Source organism: Nestor notabilis, unplaced genomic scaffold (assembly GCF_000696875.1).
Source record: "Nestor notabilis isolate BGI_N333 unplaced genomic scaffold, ASM69687v1 scaffold15597, whole genome shotgun sequence".
Lineage (NCBI taxonomy): Eukaryota > Metazoa > Chordata > Aves > Psittaciformes > Psittacidae > Nestor > Nestor notabilis.
Genome location: NW_009935252.1, coordinates 1 through 15,883, shown reverse-complemented (window position 1 = coordinate 15,883; position 15,883 = coordinate 1). Strand labels below are relative to the sequence as shown.

The 15,883-nt window shown below is 39.4% G+C and overlaps 1 protein-coding gene across 1 annotated transcript in view; it reads left to right on the top strand.

The window, feature by feature from the left end:
- MAP4K5 (mitogen-activated protein kinase kinase kinase kinase 5) overlaps positions 1-14,982 on the top strand; it is a 43,112-nt gene extending 28,130 nt beyond the window's left edge. The window contains exons 15-31 of the mRNA XM_010017759.1: positions 967-1,009; positions 1,487-1,640; positions 1,978-2,075; positions 2,177-2,218; positions 2,994-3,078; positions 3,169-3,248; positions 5,735-5,795; positions 6,744-6,746; positions 6,836-6,950; positions 7,084-7,142; positions 8,465-8,568; positions 8,959-9,136; positions 10,111-10,179; positions 10,874-10,966; positions 12,927-12,997; positions 13,286-13,341; positions 14,895-14,982. Coding sequence (XP_010016061.1) covers positions 967-1,009; positions 1,487-1,640; positions 1,978-2,075; positions 2,177-2,218; positions 2,994-3,078; positions 3,169-3,248; positions 5,735-5,795; positions 6,744-6,746; positions 6,836-6,950; positions 7,084-7,142; positions 8,465-8,568; positions 8,959-9,136; positions 10,111-10,179; positions 10,874-10,966; positions 12,927-12,997; positions 13,286-13,341; positions 14,895-14,982 — 1,399 coding nt within the window. The remainder of the gene's footprint in view (positions 1-966; positions 1,010-1,486; positions 1,641-1,977; positions 2,076-2,176; positions 2,219-2,993; positions 3,079-3,168; positions 3,249-5,734; positions 5,796-6,743; positions 6,747-6,835; positions 6,951-7,083; positions 7,143-8,464; positions 8,569-8,958; positions 9,137-10,110; positions 10,180-10,873; positions 10,967-12,926; positions 12,998-13,285; positions 13,342-14,894) is intronic.
- The last annotated feature ends 901 nt before the right edge of the window (positions 14,983-15,883 follow it).

The following is a 15,883-nucleotide window of genomic DNA, read 5'->3' as shown; positions in this document are numbered from 1 at the left end:
CCCCCCTTTCTCTCATATTGTCCTGTTATTAGGCATTTCAATAATATTTAAAATACCAGGTAGGGAAGTGAAAGATTACTTGATGGTATCTGGTATGGAAGAGAGCTTCTATGATAATTGGGGGGGGAGGGGAAGGAAAGGAAGATACTAAATGAAAAAGGGCTTAATGCAGTGAATAAGAGAGAAATACATTGTTTTGAAAAGGGATGGGAGATGCTTGTTATGAAACTAAATGACATCACCGATCAGTTTAGTTGCATGTGTCACCCTTAGGGCAGAGCTCTTAATTTTATAAACGTTTTATCTAGGGTACTGCTTACAAAATTTGGCGATGGGAGTGAAGATGTTGAAGAGTGAGTGAACCTCCTTCATGTACAGTTGTGTTTACTCCGTGTGGCTCTCGCTAAAGCAGGCAGTGTTCTGGCAAAATCTCTCTTTAAAATGCTGCAGGCAGCTTTGCCACTCATAAATAAGTGAGGGCTGGTTGCACTCCAAGGTCTAATGCACGCTTGATTCTGATCGTCATCAGAATGTCTGCAAAGCAATGCTTTCTTCCCTTGCTCTCCTTCCTGAGATTATCTCAGCGTGCATATGGAAGTGCCTAATGCTTTAAAGCAGATTTTATATTGATTAATCCATCAATCACTGGCAAAATCCAGTAGTGACTGCACCAAACTAGTCCTAAACATATCTTTATTTGCTAATTTGAAATACCCTTCACCACAGAACGCTCTGTAACATTGGCACTTATGAAAGAACATGAGGTTATTAAAAAACAAGCACTTCTAACTATATTAACGTGCTTCTTCCCCCCACTCCTAGACTTCTAGTTTAACCCTGTTCATGCAAAGCTGTGATCCACCTATTCTATGCATCTAGCTTGTCTTGTTTAGAGTCTGTGTTCTCAGGTAGTTCTGTTTCTGTTGTTGGTTTAACTAAGACAACTACCAAACCTTCTCATTGCAGATCAACACTAAAACGAGCAGGGCCACCTCCGCTACCTCCTAAGGTAAGAGATGGTGGGGTTTAGGAATTTCAGGCAGCAAATTCCACTTGTGCAGCCTCTGCAGTGCTTCTATCTGATGCTCTCAGTATATACATTCTGTTGGATACCATTTGCTAGCAAACTTCGTGCTTCGTGCAGCTTCATATTTTATGCTGATTTGCAGTCTATATAGTCTTGACCTCTGGGCACTCCTGGCACTGTACACTACCTTAGACAAAGTGACTTGTATGTATCTTCCCTCTAAAGAGAGCATGCTGCATGGGATTTCCTCTTGTTCAGCATTCTGCCTGCTGCTGTGATTTTCCATCAGTGAAGGATGGGAACCTCTTAGATTATTCTGCCGTTAAAAGGCTCTTTTCAGAGTCTGACTTTTTTTATTTTTTTTTAATGGAGAAGCAGTCTGACTTGAATTAAACTTGTCTGAAGTTTATGCTTCCAGGTGCCATTTCCCAGGTAACCTTCATCTCTGGTTTGTTGCAGCCGAGAATAAACAGTTATCCTGAGGAGAACCTCCCAGATGATGACAAATGTCAGACAATAAAACGCTTCCCAGACTCACAGAACAGAGCCCCACCAGCTCACAGGAGACAGAGTATCCCTGTTTGTGGGCCTCAGACTGATTCTTCCCCCATTGGTATGACCAGCAGCATCAGTAGCCCTGGATTACTCACAGCTAGATACAGCGACTTAGGTAAATGCATTACATTTCCCAAAGGTAACTTGCATCCTGTAAAAGCAAATCAGTTCTAGAGTCAGCTATTTTCAGCAGATATTTTTTTTAATACAAGCTGATCATGAGGTGCAGCTTTTCTTTTTACTTGTGCCAGTACCTGAGATGCATATATGGACGTTTCAGAGTTCACTTCTTCACTCCTGTTAGATAAAGGGGAGAAAAGCAAATAGAGCAACAAAAATAATTTCTATTTCACTGTGTCAAGTAAGCTACAAAATGTGTCTGGGCTTCTTTTCAGGAAATGGGGGTGGCATGCTGAAACTCATTGAAGAAAATGCAGAAGGGTCTGGACAAATCCCTCAACTGCCCCGTAAAAAAGAGAAAAGAGATTTTCCTGTAAGTTTTGTGACTCTCAGACTGATTTCACTGTCATGTTAGCTAGCTAGTTTTATATCAGTGTGGGGCAGGTATTTTATGATCTTTCTTTCTTCCCACAGAAGCCAGCAATCAATGGTTTACCACCGACACCGAAGGTGCTGGTAAGAAATCTCATTTGCAGTAGGAGTTACTGGAAGCCTGCTCTCATGGCATCTCTCTAGTGTCAGAAGCTTTATGCTAGAATAAGCCACCAGCTCATTTGGCATGATTTTCTGCAACTCACAGCCAGTTACTTTTTGTGTACTGAACCCATGATACTTGTTTCCTTTTCTTAAAACTTCCTTTCACCATTAAGTGTGGATGTGAAGGGTTAGAGACTTCACTGGTTGTGTGAGTTGTGATCTCCAGTAGCAGTCCCTGCTTAGTAAAGAGAAAGGGAGAGAGGTGGTAGTGGTGTGAGACAGTGTTACTACTTGTGCTTGTTTTCCCTTCATCTGCTATTTATATAACCACTCAATATTAATATATAGGATCATCTAGGTTGGAAAAGACTCTTAAGACTATCAAGTCCAACTGTTAGCCTAATACTGCCAAGCCCGCAACTAAACCATGTCCCTAAGCACCACATCTTCACATCTTTTAAATACCTCCAGGATATATTGTTCTCACCCAGTAGGTGCTTAATTTTTTTCATATTATTTTGATCCCTCTTTGCATTTCTTAGTGTGTATGAAGCTTATGAAAAGGTTTGGAAGGCTCAATTGCAGCCTTTTGGGGGATGATAAAAATGTTTTGCATCAAACCATATTAGAGTAAGCTTGAGTCTGGATAAAGAGAGCCGCAGTGCATACAGGTGTGTACTAAGTGGCCAAGTGCCAGCAGATAAACACTTTAATCCTGTAAACTGTTTCAGGTTTCAGTTTTCATGTCTTTCAGATGGGAGCATGTTTTTCCAAAGTCTTTGATGGTTGTCCTTTGAAGATTAATTGTGCAACATCATGGATACATCCAGATACTAAAGGTAAAGTTATTTTAAGTTTGTATTTTAAACCTGCCTGTTGCCAAAGTAGTAATGAATTTGTGAAATAATACATTTCTCTTAAATTTTTAGATCAGTACATTATCTTTGGCACAGAAGAAGGTATCTATACCTTGAATTTGAATGAACTTCACGAAGCAACAATGGAACAGGTGATTTTTGGTGTACTGAACACAGATACAGGGATATTAAGAAGCAAGAAAGCTTGGTATTAGGTGGGGTAGATGGGATGTGAGGCTTTTTGGCATAAACTGATTCACATCAAAGCCAGCAACAGTGCTCAGAAAATTAATAGTTCCCCTACCTACCTGATTATTTCTTTTGTTGTTGCTGCTTATGTAACACTGCTTTCAAAGGACTTCTCTCCTAAAACACGTTTCTTCTCCTTGGAGACAACTGATTACGTGTCCTTTCTCTCTCAATTTTATTTCCACTAGATGGCATATTGCTGCTCCACTGGATGCTTCCAAAGCCCTCAACCATTTCATTTAGCTGGCATTATCATCACCAATAAATACGCATTTGCTTCTGTTTTCTTGGGCTCTCTAAGCCTTTCCAAAGGCACTTCATGCAATCATGGTACTGTCACATTGCTCTTTTAGAGTCAGGAGTAACAGTTTTCTTGGAAATGCTGGCAAATGCTGATAATGAGTTTTACTCCTGTAGGTTTGTAAAGCAGTTCACAAAGGCATTTCAAGCATCTAAAGAGGAATAAATTCAGTCAAGACATGGCACAGGTCAGAAAGCAGAGGTGGCAGGGTGTGTGCATCTGAGTAATAGTGAGAGAAAGACGATTTCACAGAAAGGGCACTGCACAGAGATCTGTGCTTCAGAAAGTCCTCTGTTTCTGGGAGGGCTGTGCAAGAGGACAAAACTCGAGATGGGAAGTGGTTCAACAGGATTATGGAGGGGTTAGTTTGGCACAGACAAAAACAAGAGACGATTATAAAGGGCTTGATGATGAAAAATAGGAATTTGAATTCAATGTAGTTAGAAGATCCTCTTAAAAAAGGTTGCGAAAAGCTGAGGGCACACCTGAATGCAGTAGGATAGTGTTGAATAATGAAGTTGTTTACCTTTTTGTGGCCTTAGCAGACATGGGGTACAACTGTCTAAAAAATGTGGTGGCAGCTGTTGGAGACCCCCTGGCCTTCTTACTTCAATTTTCTCTTTTCTCCATGAGCCAAAGCAATCTCTTTCCTTGTACATTTTCCTAAATACTTCATGTAAGAGTCCTTGTCTGGACTCTTACACATGCTTTTTTATATCCTATTGACAGGTTAGATATGTTAGTGGTAGGTAGAGAAAACATTCCATGCACCCCAAAATGCAAGTATCCTTTTCTGTGAGAGCATTCTCAGTTGGCAGAGGTCAGATGCGATCCACTTCAAACTCCAGAGGCTTTACCACAGTGCTTCTGCCATGTCACTTGTTTCCTTATTTGCTTTTATTAATCTTAGTATTTCTCCCTACCAAATGCACATTTTCAACTGTTTCTTCAACTCCTAATTCTGGTTGCATCTTCCAAAGTGCTTTCTGTCTCTCCAAGGTTAGTATCTCCCATTTTCAGAAGGATACCTGTATTTGATTGTTAGTGAAAATACTGAATGGAACCAGACCCAGAGAAGACACTATATATCTACAGGCTGTTTTTTCCTTCTATTAATTAGCAAATTGTTCACAGACACTCCATTTCTATGGCCAACCAGTTGTATGTTTTCTTTCTCCCATTTCCTCTACCCCTATTTTCTTATTCTGCCCATGGAAGTGGCACACAGGACGAGGTCCTTCACGTATATTTCACATCTTACTGTTTCATTGCCCGCAGCAGGACAGTTATTCTGTTAAAGAAGGAAATTCAGATGTTCAAATACACGTGTTCTGCACAAGTCTGCACTAGCTGCTTTTATTATTCCTTAGTAATTAAAAAGTATGTGGCTTGTTCCTGTGCTACTCTGGCTATTTAGTCAGTCAGACTATTTTGCAATTCCCACCATCCTTTTTATTTGGCATAGGTATGGTGTTTGTCCTTGAGGTCCTTGTTTGTCCTCCAGCAATTCTTGAAGATAATTATTACTGAGACCTTGGGGTCTGAGCCAGTTCTTAAGTACTGTAAAGTAAACTTTACTGGGACCTGCTGACATACCTAGTTGAAATAGTGTGTAATGTGTTTTTTTTCTGCTCCTAGCACAAGATGCTATTAACCGTGCTATTAACTCTGTAAATCTTGTAGCCTTTTTTCCTGTCTCTTTTGACTTTTGTGGGATTTAAATAGGTTCCTGTAATACTATCTTTCTCTTTCTCTGGCTGTCATTTCTAAGCAAGCTGTATCTTTTTAGATATGGTATTCCAGTCTTGGCAGTTGTCCCAATTTGGCTCTGCACTACTAATTTAAAAATGAGGAAAAATAGAATTTTGCAAGTTTCAGGGGTAGAAGAGGGAAGGTATGAAAATATTTCAGAGAAAAGGGCTAAGCAAGGATCCAAAAGAATGAATTACAGGGGAAACTGTAGTTGCAGCTGGGACTTTCTCCAGTGTTGATCCCTGCAGGAATAGTGGCAGAAGTGGAGCAGGCAGAGAAAACCATGCTTGGAAATTCCTGTATGTTTCTATTAATGGAAATATTTTCTTTCTTCAGTTATTTCCCCGAAAATGCACATGGCTGTATGTTATCAATAACACCTTAATGTCCTTGTCAGGTATGTATAAATAAAGGGGAAATCAGTAAGATTATAAATAAAGAGAAACATTTCAAGTTGTAATTCAGTACAATGTATTTTGATCATTCTGAAGTAGGAAACGTGGGCTTTTGTTGTTCTTGAAGTTTTGCTTCAAGAGTGTTTTAATATGAAAGACTTCCAGAAATAAAACTGACATTTACAAGTAGTAGAGCCAGTTGTCTGCAATGTCCCACCAAAATATTTTTTTTATTTTATTTATTTTTAGTTTGGAAGAGCTCAGCAGGTGGCATTTGTCAAACAAGTTGCCCCTGTCAGGGCTGCAATTTGACTGAAAGTGGCTAGAAAGTCTAAAGTGTCCTCCTCTCGTCCCTGAGCTAAGAGAGTCAGAATAAGGATGCCTTTCATGTGTCACAACAAAATTAGGAGAGGATTACCAGAGGTGCATTACTGAAATGTAGCTACAGTGTTTGCTCACTCTCAGTGTACTGTAGCCTGGTAGCATTTTTGGTATGAACCAGATTCAAAATATAAATCCACCCTAAAACAAAAACAGTTTCAATTTGAAGGAGATGAGGTGGCTGTGAAATACTAATCCAGCAGATTGATGCTTGAAAAAAAAAAAGTTGGATTGTTTTTCATCAGTTGTCCTGGAATAGGATATTCTAGATAGGAAACAGAGTCACTGTGTCATGGAGACTAATTGTAGCACTGTGCCTTTTAACATGCAAAGTTTGTATAACGCCACTTCTGTGGGTTTATAGAAAAATGTTCTGATACAGTTAATTGTTGTATAATTACAGCTTTCTAAAAATGTTTACATAAAACTAACTTTCAGAGCTGCTTTAGTGTTATTGAAATGAACTGAGTTGAATGCCATGGCTTCTCTATATGCATTATTATTGTTTTGTTTTCTTTTTCTTCATAACTGGACTTGAAATACCTGACACACGTGGTCCGTTTTTCTAGAAGGTAATTTTCTATATCTGCATTTTTTTAACTGTGCAGTTCTCTGCTGGAGGCATGGGTGTGATGTCAGTTGTGCTTTTTTTCTCTTACAGGGAAAACATTCCAGCTGTACTCCCATAATTTAATAGCTTTGTTTGAACAAGCCAAAAAAACAGGATTAGCGGCTCATATTCAAACCCATAGGTTTCCTGACAAAATATTACCAAGGTACAAATCTTTCACTTACAGACAATTATTAACAAGTGAAAATTACCATTATACTGTTTGTGCTGTTGAATTGGTAGTGTGAAGGGCCTTTGACACGTCTTGTTGATGTGTGTTTTCATAATTGTTATTCCAGGAAGTTTGCCTTAACGACGAAGATCCCTGATACAAAAGGATGCCACAAATGCTGTATAGGTGAGCCAGCGTTCTGTTGTGCAATTTTTTTCCTGGCCTTTGTATTGAGAATGGCATGTCTTACACTCGTTTCTAACTTACAGTTAGTTCACTCTTCAGAAAAGAGTTTAACTGCATCATTGCTTAATGCTGTGCCTAAGTGGTGCTTAGCTTTCCTTTTAAGTCTTTATGCTTCTGAGTGGAAAAGCATTTTTATTATCAACTCTTAACCTAGAAATGTTGCAGTCTAGAGTGAGGTCCAAAGGGAAGCTCTGGAGAATGCCAGCAGCAGGCAGCTGGTGGGTGTTGCACACTCTCTTTGAAAGCTGCAGTGTTTGGGATCACTGGCTTTGGGACCAATGGCTTCAAGCTGCCTCCAGAGCCAACTAGTTACTGCAAAATGCAGCCTGTCTGCAACTATAAAGCTTGTTATAGAATTCCAGACTTGCTGCACATACATAAATATCCTTTCTGCTTTGTCAGTTTGGCTCAGAGTTTGACCTACATCCAGCTTTTAGCAAAGCTCACTTGAAAAGAATATTTTCCACAAAGGAAGGGCTGGACATGAATAAAAATTATGTCAACCTAGGGAGGAATGAAGCCATTGCTCCAGATCTAAGTGCATACTAGAGTTAAAAGCATTAAAGCTTGTGAAGTTGCAGATTTGTCTTTGGCTTCACTGACTTTCTGAAGGCTTGGGCTTTCTACAGAATGCATGTCCTTCTGAAAACTGGCCCTAGTGTAGTATGAAACTGTACCTTTGCACTTGTAAAAATGCTTAAGCAGAGTATAAAATACCTAGTTGCAAACTTGGATATCCTGTTTAGCTCATATGAAGTGTCTACAGTAGGTATATTTACAAATGATTCCTGAAGTCAGGCTGGTCTTGTATGCAACTGAGCTTTAAAAAACAAACCCCAAACCCTTTATCGTATTATTGCATGAACTGGCAAAACTCAAAGACATTGTGGGCCATCTCCACAGCTTGGGAATGTTTTTTATTTAAACTCCAACTTGACCCAGACCTTTTGCTCCCCCGCTCTCACAGCCCCAGGAAGAAGGCGTTACAGCTCTTCTGGCCACTCAGAATGCGGCCTCTTCACTGGGACTCAAAGAATCCTAGTGGTCATTAATTATAATTGAATTTATCTGGGAAGTAGCACAATATTAATCACTGTGGATATTGGAATGGCAAGCCAGAAAGCAATTAGTGTGAAACTGATGGTGTTTCTTAAATTATTTGCAAAGATAGCTGTAGGGTTTTTTCCAAGTGTGCATTGAACTTCCAGGTCTTAAAAAGGGTTGTTTTCTGGATTTTGTTTCTTTTGGGTTTTTTTATATAGTACGAAATCCATACACAGGACATAAGTACCTTTGTGGTGCATTGCAGTCTGGAATTGTTCTACTACAGTGGTATGAGCCAATGCAGAAATTCATGTTAATAAAGGTAAGCATTTAATTTTCATTTAGTACGTTAATCATAATACAGTTGTTGAAATAACCTTTCCAGAATACATAATGAAAAGTACATCCCAGTCTAGTCCCATGTCTGGGTTCTAAGCACTTGAAAATCTGGCTTGACATACTTTGACTAAGAAAAATCTTGTGACTGAAGTCAGTCAAGTGTTGGATCAAGCCCAGTACTAGCAATAACAGACCAGCATGTACCTCTATGCAGTGTAATGTTGCTCACAGCTCATGCTGTCTCAAAAAAAGCACTCTTGGTAGCAGTGAGAAAAATCTTCTATATCTTTTGTACTTTATGCATGTTATTTTAGGCTTCTTATTTCCAAGGTGAAAGGAAACTTTACAAATGCCTTATTATGTTTTTTTCCAGCACTTTGACTTCCCTTTGCCAAGCCCTTTGAATGTGTTTGAAATGCTAGTGATACCAGAGCAGGAGTACCCTATGGTCTGTGTAGCTATCAGCAAGGGTACTGAACCAAACCAGGTTGTTCAGTTTGAGACAATCAACTTGAATTCTGCTTCTTCATGGTTTACAGAAATTGGTGCAGGTAAGACTGTCAGTCCATCTTGCAACCATTTTACTGTCTAGTAACTGTTGGATATCCCTTCCTCAGCAGTCATTTGGAAACTCCTTAGGCTAGACGGCAGAATGATGCAGCTTCTCTACCTAAACCATACTGAAGCTGATGCCAGGTTCTTCTTGTGATGACCTGCCAACTTCAGTATAAACTGTCTTTCTTAAAAGATTCCAGTTTCAGACACATCTTTTAAAAATCTTCTTAGACAGTAATGCAGACCCTGCTGATTGGGTTCTCATTTGTGCTTGCATACTTTTTCCTGGGATCAGCCATAGTCTTCTTTCCCCTTCTTTCCTGTGTACAAATTCACATAAATGCATTCTTGTCTGTCCTCCAGCTCTTGGGGGAGGTTTGTCATCCTCAGCTGGCTATTAATAAATAGAAGATTCTGTTTTATCTTCAAAAGCTACTTGATATCTTGCAGATGCTTTTTTTTCTGCTGGCTTTGTTGCATATACTCTTTTACATTTAAATCCTGCATTTTAACAGCTGTACCAAGAACTGCATTAATAAAACCTAGAAAAACTATTAAATCCAGTTTAATATTAGCCCATAATCTTCCCAGATGGGGATTTATGAGAAAAGAGCATTTTTTTAGGAGCAAGGAGTCCCTTGATGATTTCTGCTGTTCTTTATGGTGCCTCTTCATGAAGGAAGCTGACATGCTGTGCTGAACTGTAACACAATGTATTTTATGCCAATAAACAGTAGTGCTTTCATATTAAATGGCTGCTTTGAACTGATGGGTTTGTCCTTAGGCCCTGTACTTCTCCCAACAATTTTTGGGATCATATAGCCTTCAAAAAATTGAGAGTAACAAAAAGTGTAGATTGCAGAAGACTTGTAGCATACTCAAAAGGCTGTAGCAGTTGGTGAGAGGTTGAGGGGAGGCTGAGATCAGTCTTATGATGTGATATAAAATAATCTGTTTCCTTTTTCACAAGGCAATCAGCAGTTAGATGCCATTCATGTAACACAGCTGGAAAGAGACACTGTCTTAGTCTGCCTGGACAGTAAGTAACACACCTCTGTTGGGCAACTTACTATACCTTATGCAAAACTTCTTTTGCCACAGTTGTTGATTTTAACTCTACCACGAGTTAATTTTTCTCCCTTCATTACTAATTTGTGTTGTAATATTTCAGAATAAGTAGGGGTTCCTTTTGACTCTTGTGATTCCACTTTCCCTCTTCGTGTGTGTATCATTCTTGTTTCTTTTCAAATTGAAATGTAGAATTACAGATCAGAATTCAAATATATGCCAATCAGAAATATTCAGAATTTACCTGGGGAAAGGGGCATTTGCCTGTCGCATGTGCTAGCAGGACAAATAGCCAATACTCCATCATACACTGTAGTAACAACCACAGCTCTCATGCATCAGATGTTAATACCTCAATGGGAACTCTGCAATGATTTAGTCTGCCTAAGTTTCCAACCTTTATGTTGGATTCATATTTCTGCACTGTTTGTTGTTTGCAGGAAGGCTGTCAGTAGAGTCTAAAAACATACAAAGTGTATAAGAAGGTTTTCTATATTTATTTTGAGAGAAGAATGCTCTTGGATTCATTTTAAGCAGATATTGCAGGGTTTAGGTTTGGGCCTTTCTTAGTCCCTGAAAGTTTAAATTAGTACTTTTTTATTTAAAGCTGTCAGTACTACTTCTCAGCTGTGGGTTTCAATACTTGTTTTTCTTGTTTTCTTGAGAATTTGTGAAAATTGTGAATTTACAAGGGAAATTGAAGTCAAGCAAGAAACTGGCCTCTGAGCTGAGCTTTGATTTCTGCATTGAGTCAGTGGGTAAGTGACTTGCTTCTCTGTTGTCTCTCAAGGACTTAAGAACTTAAGAGGGATGAGTGCTGAAGAGTTTTTAATAATCTAGATGTGTCAGGATATTGTGAGCTGTCTGTTTGTCTCCACTGACATGATGCAGTTGCCAGATAGTGTGTCCAATCTGCATGTGTTTCCATCTGTTGTCGTTTCTGTTTTCAACTAAATCATGGTACTTCTTACTTGTGAAAAAAAGACTGACTAGTTTCTGGTCATTTCTATAGTACTGAGAAAAACCTTTGGGGAGGAAAAATGTTTTAGTAATACCTTAATTTGTGTTAGTCTTCTAAAAGCTAAGATTTTATTTAAAGTGGTAGCATATCCAATTTTTTAATAGTCAGGATAATAGTATTTGAATCTAACTTTTGAAGGACAGGCTGCTGGCCTCTAGTAGTGTAAAGACAGCAGCCTTGTTTCTAAAACTTGAATTGTAATTGTTAAGTATTTCTGCTGTAATAAACTCTCGAAAGTATCTCATTAACATAAGCTTAATAATTTGTATCTCAGAAATGGCACTTCTTTCTGGAATCAAAATCAGTAAAGACAGAACTTGCTTTTGTTAGCAGTTCTGTACAACTTGCATTTCTGGGTTCTTCGGGCACCTTTCCTTCAAAAGAAGATTCTTGACAATAGGTATTCTGTATTTTAACAGCAGTTGGTAAAACAGCACACATTCCTTTATACAGCATCTCTGTTTAGGTATGTCAGATCCATCCTGAAGAAAGATATTTTTAATCAAACCTATGATTCTTCCCTAATTTCTGATGCGTTCTAATTAACTGCTGTATTTGTTTCATACAATATCTGCTGCTGACACATGCATAACATGACTTGACCATGCCGCCTTCTTGAACTCTGAAGGAATTCATAGACAGAAGCATTTATCCCAAATTGTTTCTCTTAGCAGCTGACATTGAATAATGTGAGCAATTCTTTACACAGCAAGTGGTCTTTTGGGAATTCAGGGTATTAAACAACTTGTCGTGCTCTGATTGCAGGGTGGAGTTGGGAGTAGCAGGCACAGATTAGTCTAAGGGTGTTGTAACAAACATTGCTCTTCAGATTCTGCTGAATGCCTTTGTTATGTGCATTTAGGACATGGCTAAGACTGAGCAGATACAAAGTGTCATTCAAAGGAGTAGTAAAGGGAAACAAGCAGGATTTAGGAAAATAAAACACAGTGTAAAATGGTTCTGTAATGCTGCTTAAAGAACATCAGGCTCCTCATCCATTATTTTCAGCAGTCTGGTAATTAAATCATTCAGAGCTAGTAGCTCCCTGTGTTCTCTCTTTGGCCCTGAATGGAAGACTCCTCCCAGTTTTTATACTCATATCTATTTTGAAGTAAATATAATAATTCCAATGATATGTAATTTCCAGCAACCCACAGTGTTTTGGTTGGCAGCATGATTGTACACTTCCTGGTGTTCTCTCAAGAATCATTAGGAAAACAAAGATCCAGAGAACAGAAGTGAAAGGGAGAAAAGGAAAAACCAGAGATGCTTATCTTGTCCTGGCAAACAGGGAATGTCTGAGAAGTATGTTTTGAATTGTGCTTTAAAAAGCAGTGTGTCTCAGATCCAAACAGTCATTTCAATCCGGCTTTCCTACAGTGAACAGGTTGTCTAAGGAAGTGGTAAACGCTTCATCCCTGGCAGTGTTCAAGGCCAGGTTGGACAGAGCCTTGGGTAACATGGTCTAGTGTGAGGTGGCCTTGCCCATGGCAGGGGGGCTGGAACTAGATGATCTTAAGGTCTTTTCCAACCCAAACCATTCTATGATTTTTGGAGTTTGGCTCTTCTACGAGGAGTCTGAGTTTCACCACGTACTTTCTCCATATGCTTCCAGTTACCACTGTTGGTGAGAAACCCAGGTTTCTCTGGTTCAGATAAGCCATGCTTGGGTCTCATCTTGTGTTTCTCCTTTGCAGTGTGCCTTCAAGACAGTGTGTTGGCCTTCTGGAAACATGGCATGCAGGGCAAAAGCTTTAAGTCAGATGAAGTAAGTAAGCTCCTAGTCTCTCCAGGTTTAATTTCTTCCTGTTCCTGATTTAGCACTTGATGCTTTGGCAACTCTAGCTGCTTCCTTAGTGATAATGCGTGTGCTCCATCTTGTCATTGCTTCAGCTTGCTAGTTGCTTCCTCTGACTTTGCCTGCATACGTTGCTTTTCGTAAACCACACACAGAGGCTTTAGCCATCTCTGTTTCCAGGAATATCAGGCAGAGACTCAGACCAGTAAATTTCATTTTGCCACTGAAATGGACCTAAATGTCTCAATTTTTTTACAGGTTACCCAAGAGATATCTGATGAAACCAGGGTTTTCCGCTTACTGGGATCAGACAGGTAATCACCTTGAAATAACATAAACCTTTTATCTGAAGCAGCTTTCTAGCTTCCAGCTGGAACTGGCTTCCAGCTCACCACAGACCTGTCTGTAGGCAGTCCTGGGGGAGGCAGTAATACTGCTTCTGCCTGCAATAGCCAAAAATTTAATTGGTGATTGTGTCTGCGTCCAGAACAATTACTCTGTGACCTCCGCTTTCCACTGCAGAGACAGAAGTGTGAACACAGACACGAGCCTATAGAGATACAGTGTGAGGAGGTAAGTGACAGGGAGAGACGAGAGCCAGCTTTGGCTTGCGGTGAGCAGTGTTAGCAGTGCACTTCTGGAAAAGCCTCCTTCTGGCTTAGGTTTTCCTGGTGAATTGGTGAATTGTCTTGGCAGTTAGTTACTTTAAAATAATCTTCACTGCTCTGGACCTTAAGTTCTGGAAATAGCAGAGCAAACTAGATCACATACAGGCTCTAATGTGGCCAAAATGCACTCCATTACCCATAACATCCAGATGATTCCTTTCAGCTACAGAAGCTGGGAAGAGGTTCAGCTACCTCCAGGCTTTTTACTTGTGGTTTCTCAGATAGCCAGAGTCCTAAATGTAGAAGTAGATAGTTATGAGTCAAGAAATCAGTTCTAATCCCTGATCTTCTGCTCCCTCATTTGGCCTTTGGGAATCCTGGCTCTGACTCGCTTTCTATAACTAACCCATAATTTTGTGTGCTTAATGTTTTTGGATCCCCAGGTTGAGGTCCTTCTGCTGCATGCAGTTTTGCAGAGAAGCCCTTTTCTTCTACGCTGGTATCACTGAATGGCCAAACCCTTTGTTCAGTACTTTTCCATCTCTGTACAAATGGAGCAGGAGTTTTCACTGCCATTCAGGTGAACCAGATGTGGTAGCACCTTTTTGGCTTGGATCACTTTAGAACTACCCAGTTGCCAAAGTGAAGATCAGGGACAGAAGCTGTTGAGAGAGAATTACTTGAAAATTGTTTGAGGTCAGGTTCTCTAGAGGAGCCTACAGGAACACAATCCATCAGGACAAAGGCTGTGATGGGGTTAAGTGTTCCTGTGAATCCATCAGCTGATAAATATTTAGAAGAGAGGAAAACTGTTTAGGGTAGTGGCTGATTCTTATCACAAGGTCTAGGATATTCAGGCTGCAGATGATAGGAGGGTTGTGTCTCCTCACAACACTCGATTTGAGAGGACTTCCCCACAGAAGCAGAGGACATAACTTACCTCGAGGCAGATGTCACTTTGGAAGAAGTTTGTAACACATTGTGTGTACCTGTGCTTGAGAGGGGCAGATTCTGGTTCAAGAAGCTGCTTCTAGTCCTCCGTTCCTTGTTTATTCCGCTTTACTGTTTTTATCAGAAGTGATGCTGGAAAATGGGGTAACTGATTTAAAAAATAAAATACCCACAGTAGTTAGGTGAATGTATATCCCTCTGATCTGAAGAAACCTGTGAGCAATAAGTTTATTCCTCCTCAGTAGGAACACCATGTGCTTTGTGTTTTGCTATTAACTGTTTTGGATTCTGTTTGTGTTTGATTGCAGAGTGGTAGTGTTAGAAAGCAGGCCAACAGAAAATCCGACTGCACACAGCAATCTCTACATCTTGGCTGGACATGAAAATAGTTACTAAGCAACGGTAACCTAGCACAAACAACAGTGAATTTGCCACATGGGGAATGAAGAAGCATTAGGAAACTCAACACAAGCAGGACTGTGACTTTCTTTTCTTGACACTTAAATGATGTTGGTTTAGGGTGGAAATCAATACATTTTTGCAGCTGGGAACAGCTGGTTCTGTCTTTTGCCACTGTGTGGTTGGTTATATCGAGTTTGCTTAATAAAAGCTATGAGATAAATAGCCCTTTACTCATTAGTTATAGGGAAACAGAGCCTTTAAAAAATGTTATGCAGTAAAGGTGCCATAAACTGTTAAATATTTTACTTCCCTTGGATTTTCCTTATGTTCTGTAGATATAGATACAGTGCTGGCTGTTTCCCTGTTTTATACTGAGTCTTATTCTTAATAAAACAGATTTGTGTAGGAAGTGAAAGTATCTGCAAAGCTTTTTGGTTTTAAATCTGCCATTCAGTATGGCTTTGTATAATAGTCTATTTAATCCTTATTTATTAATCTGCTGCTAGAATGGTGTAATGTATCTAACTCTTAGCAAAGGAAGGTTGCAGAGCAGCTTACAATTATTATAGGTTTTTTTTTTACAATTGTATAAAGATTTGATTTTTCTTTTTTCTTGTAGGGATGTAGTGCATTATTGAGGGGTATGTTACAATGTCGGTTGATCTTGTAAAAATGCAGTTTTGTACAACAAAGTATTTTGTATTGATTTTCTGCCTGCAGAATTGCCATAAAAGGGATTTTCTTATTTACTAGATGTAGGGTGTGTGTACACAAAATAGAATATTGATATCAGACATGTTGCTACTGGGTGGGTGTGTTCAGGATACATGTGTGTGTGTGCATGTGTGCATGTGTGTTAAGTTGACCGGCAGTGTGTATTTTTTTTATATATATA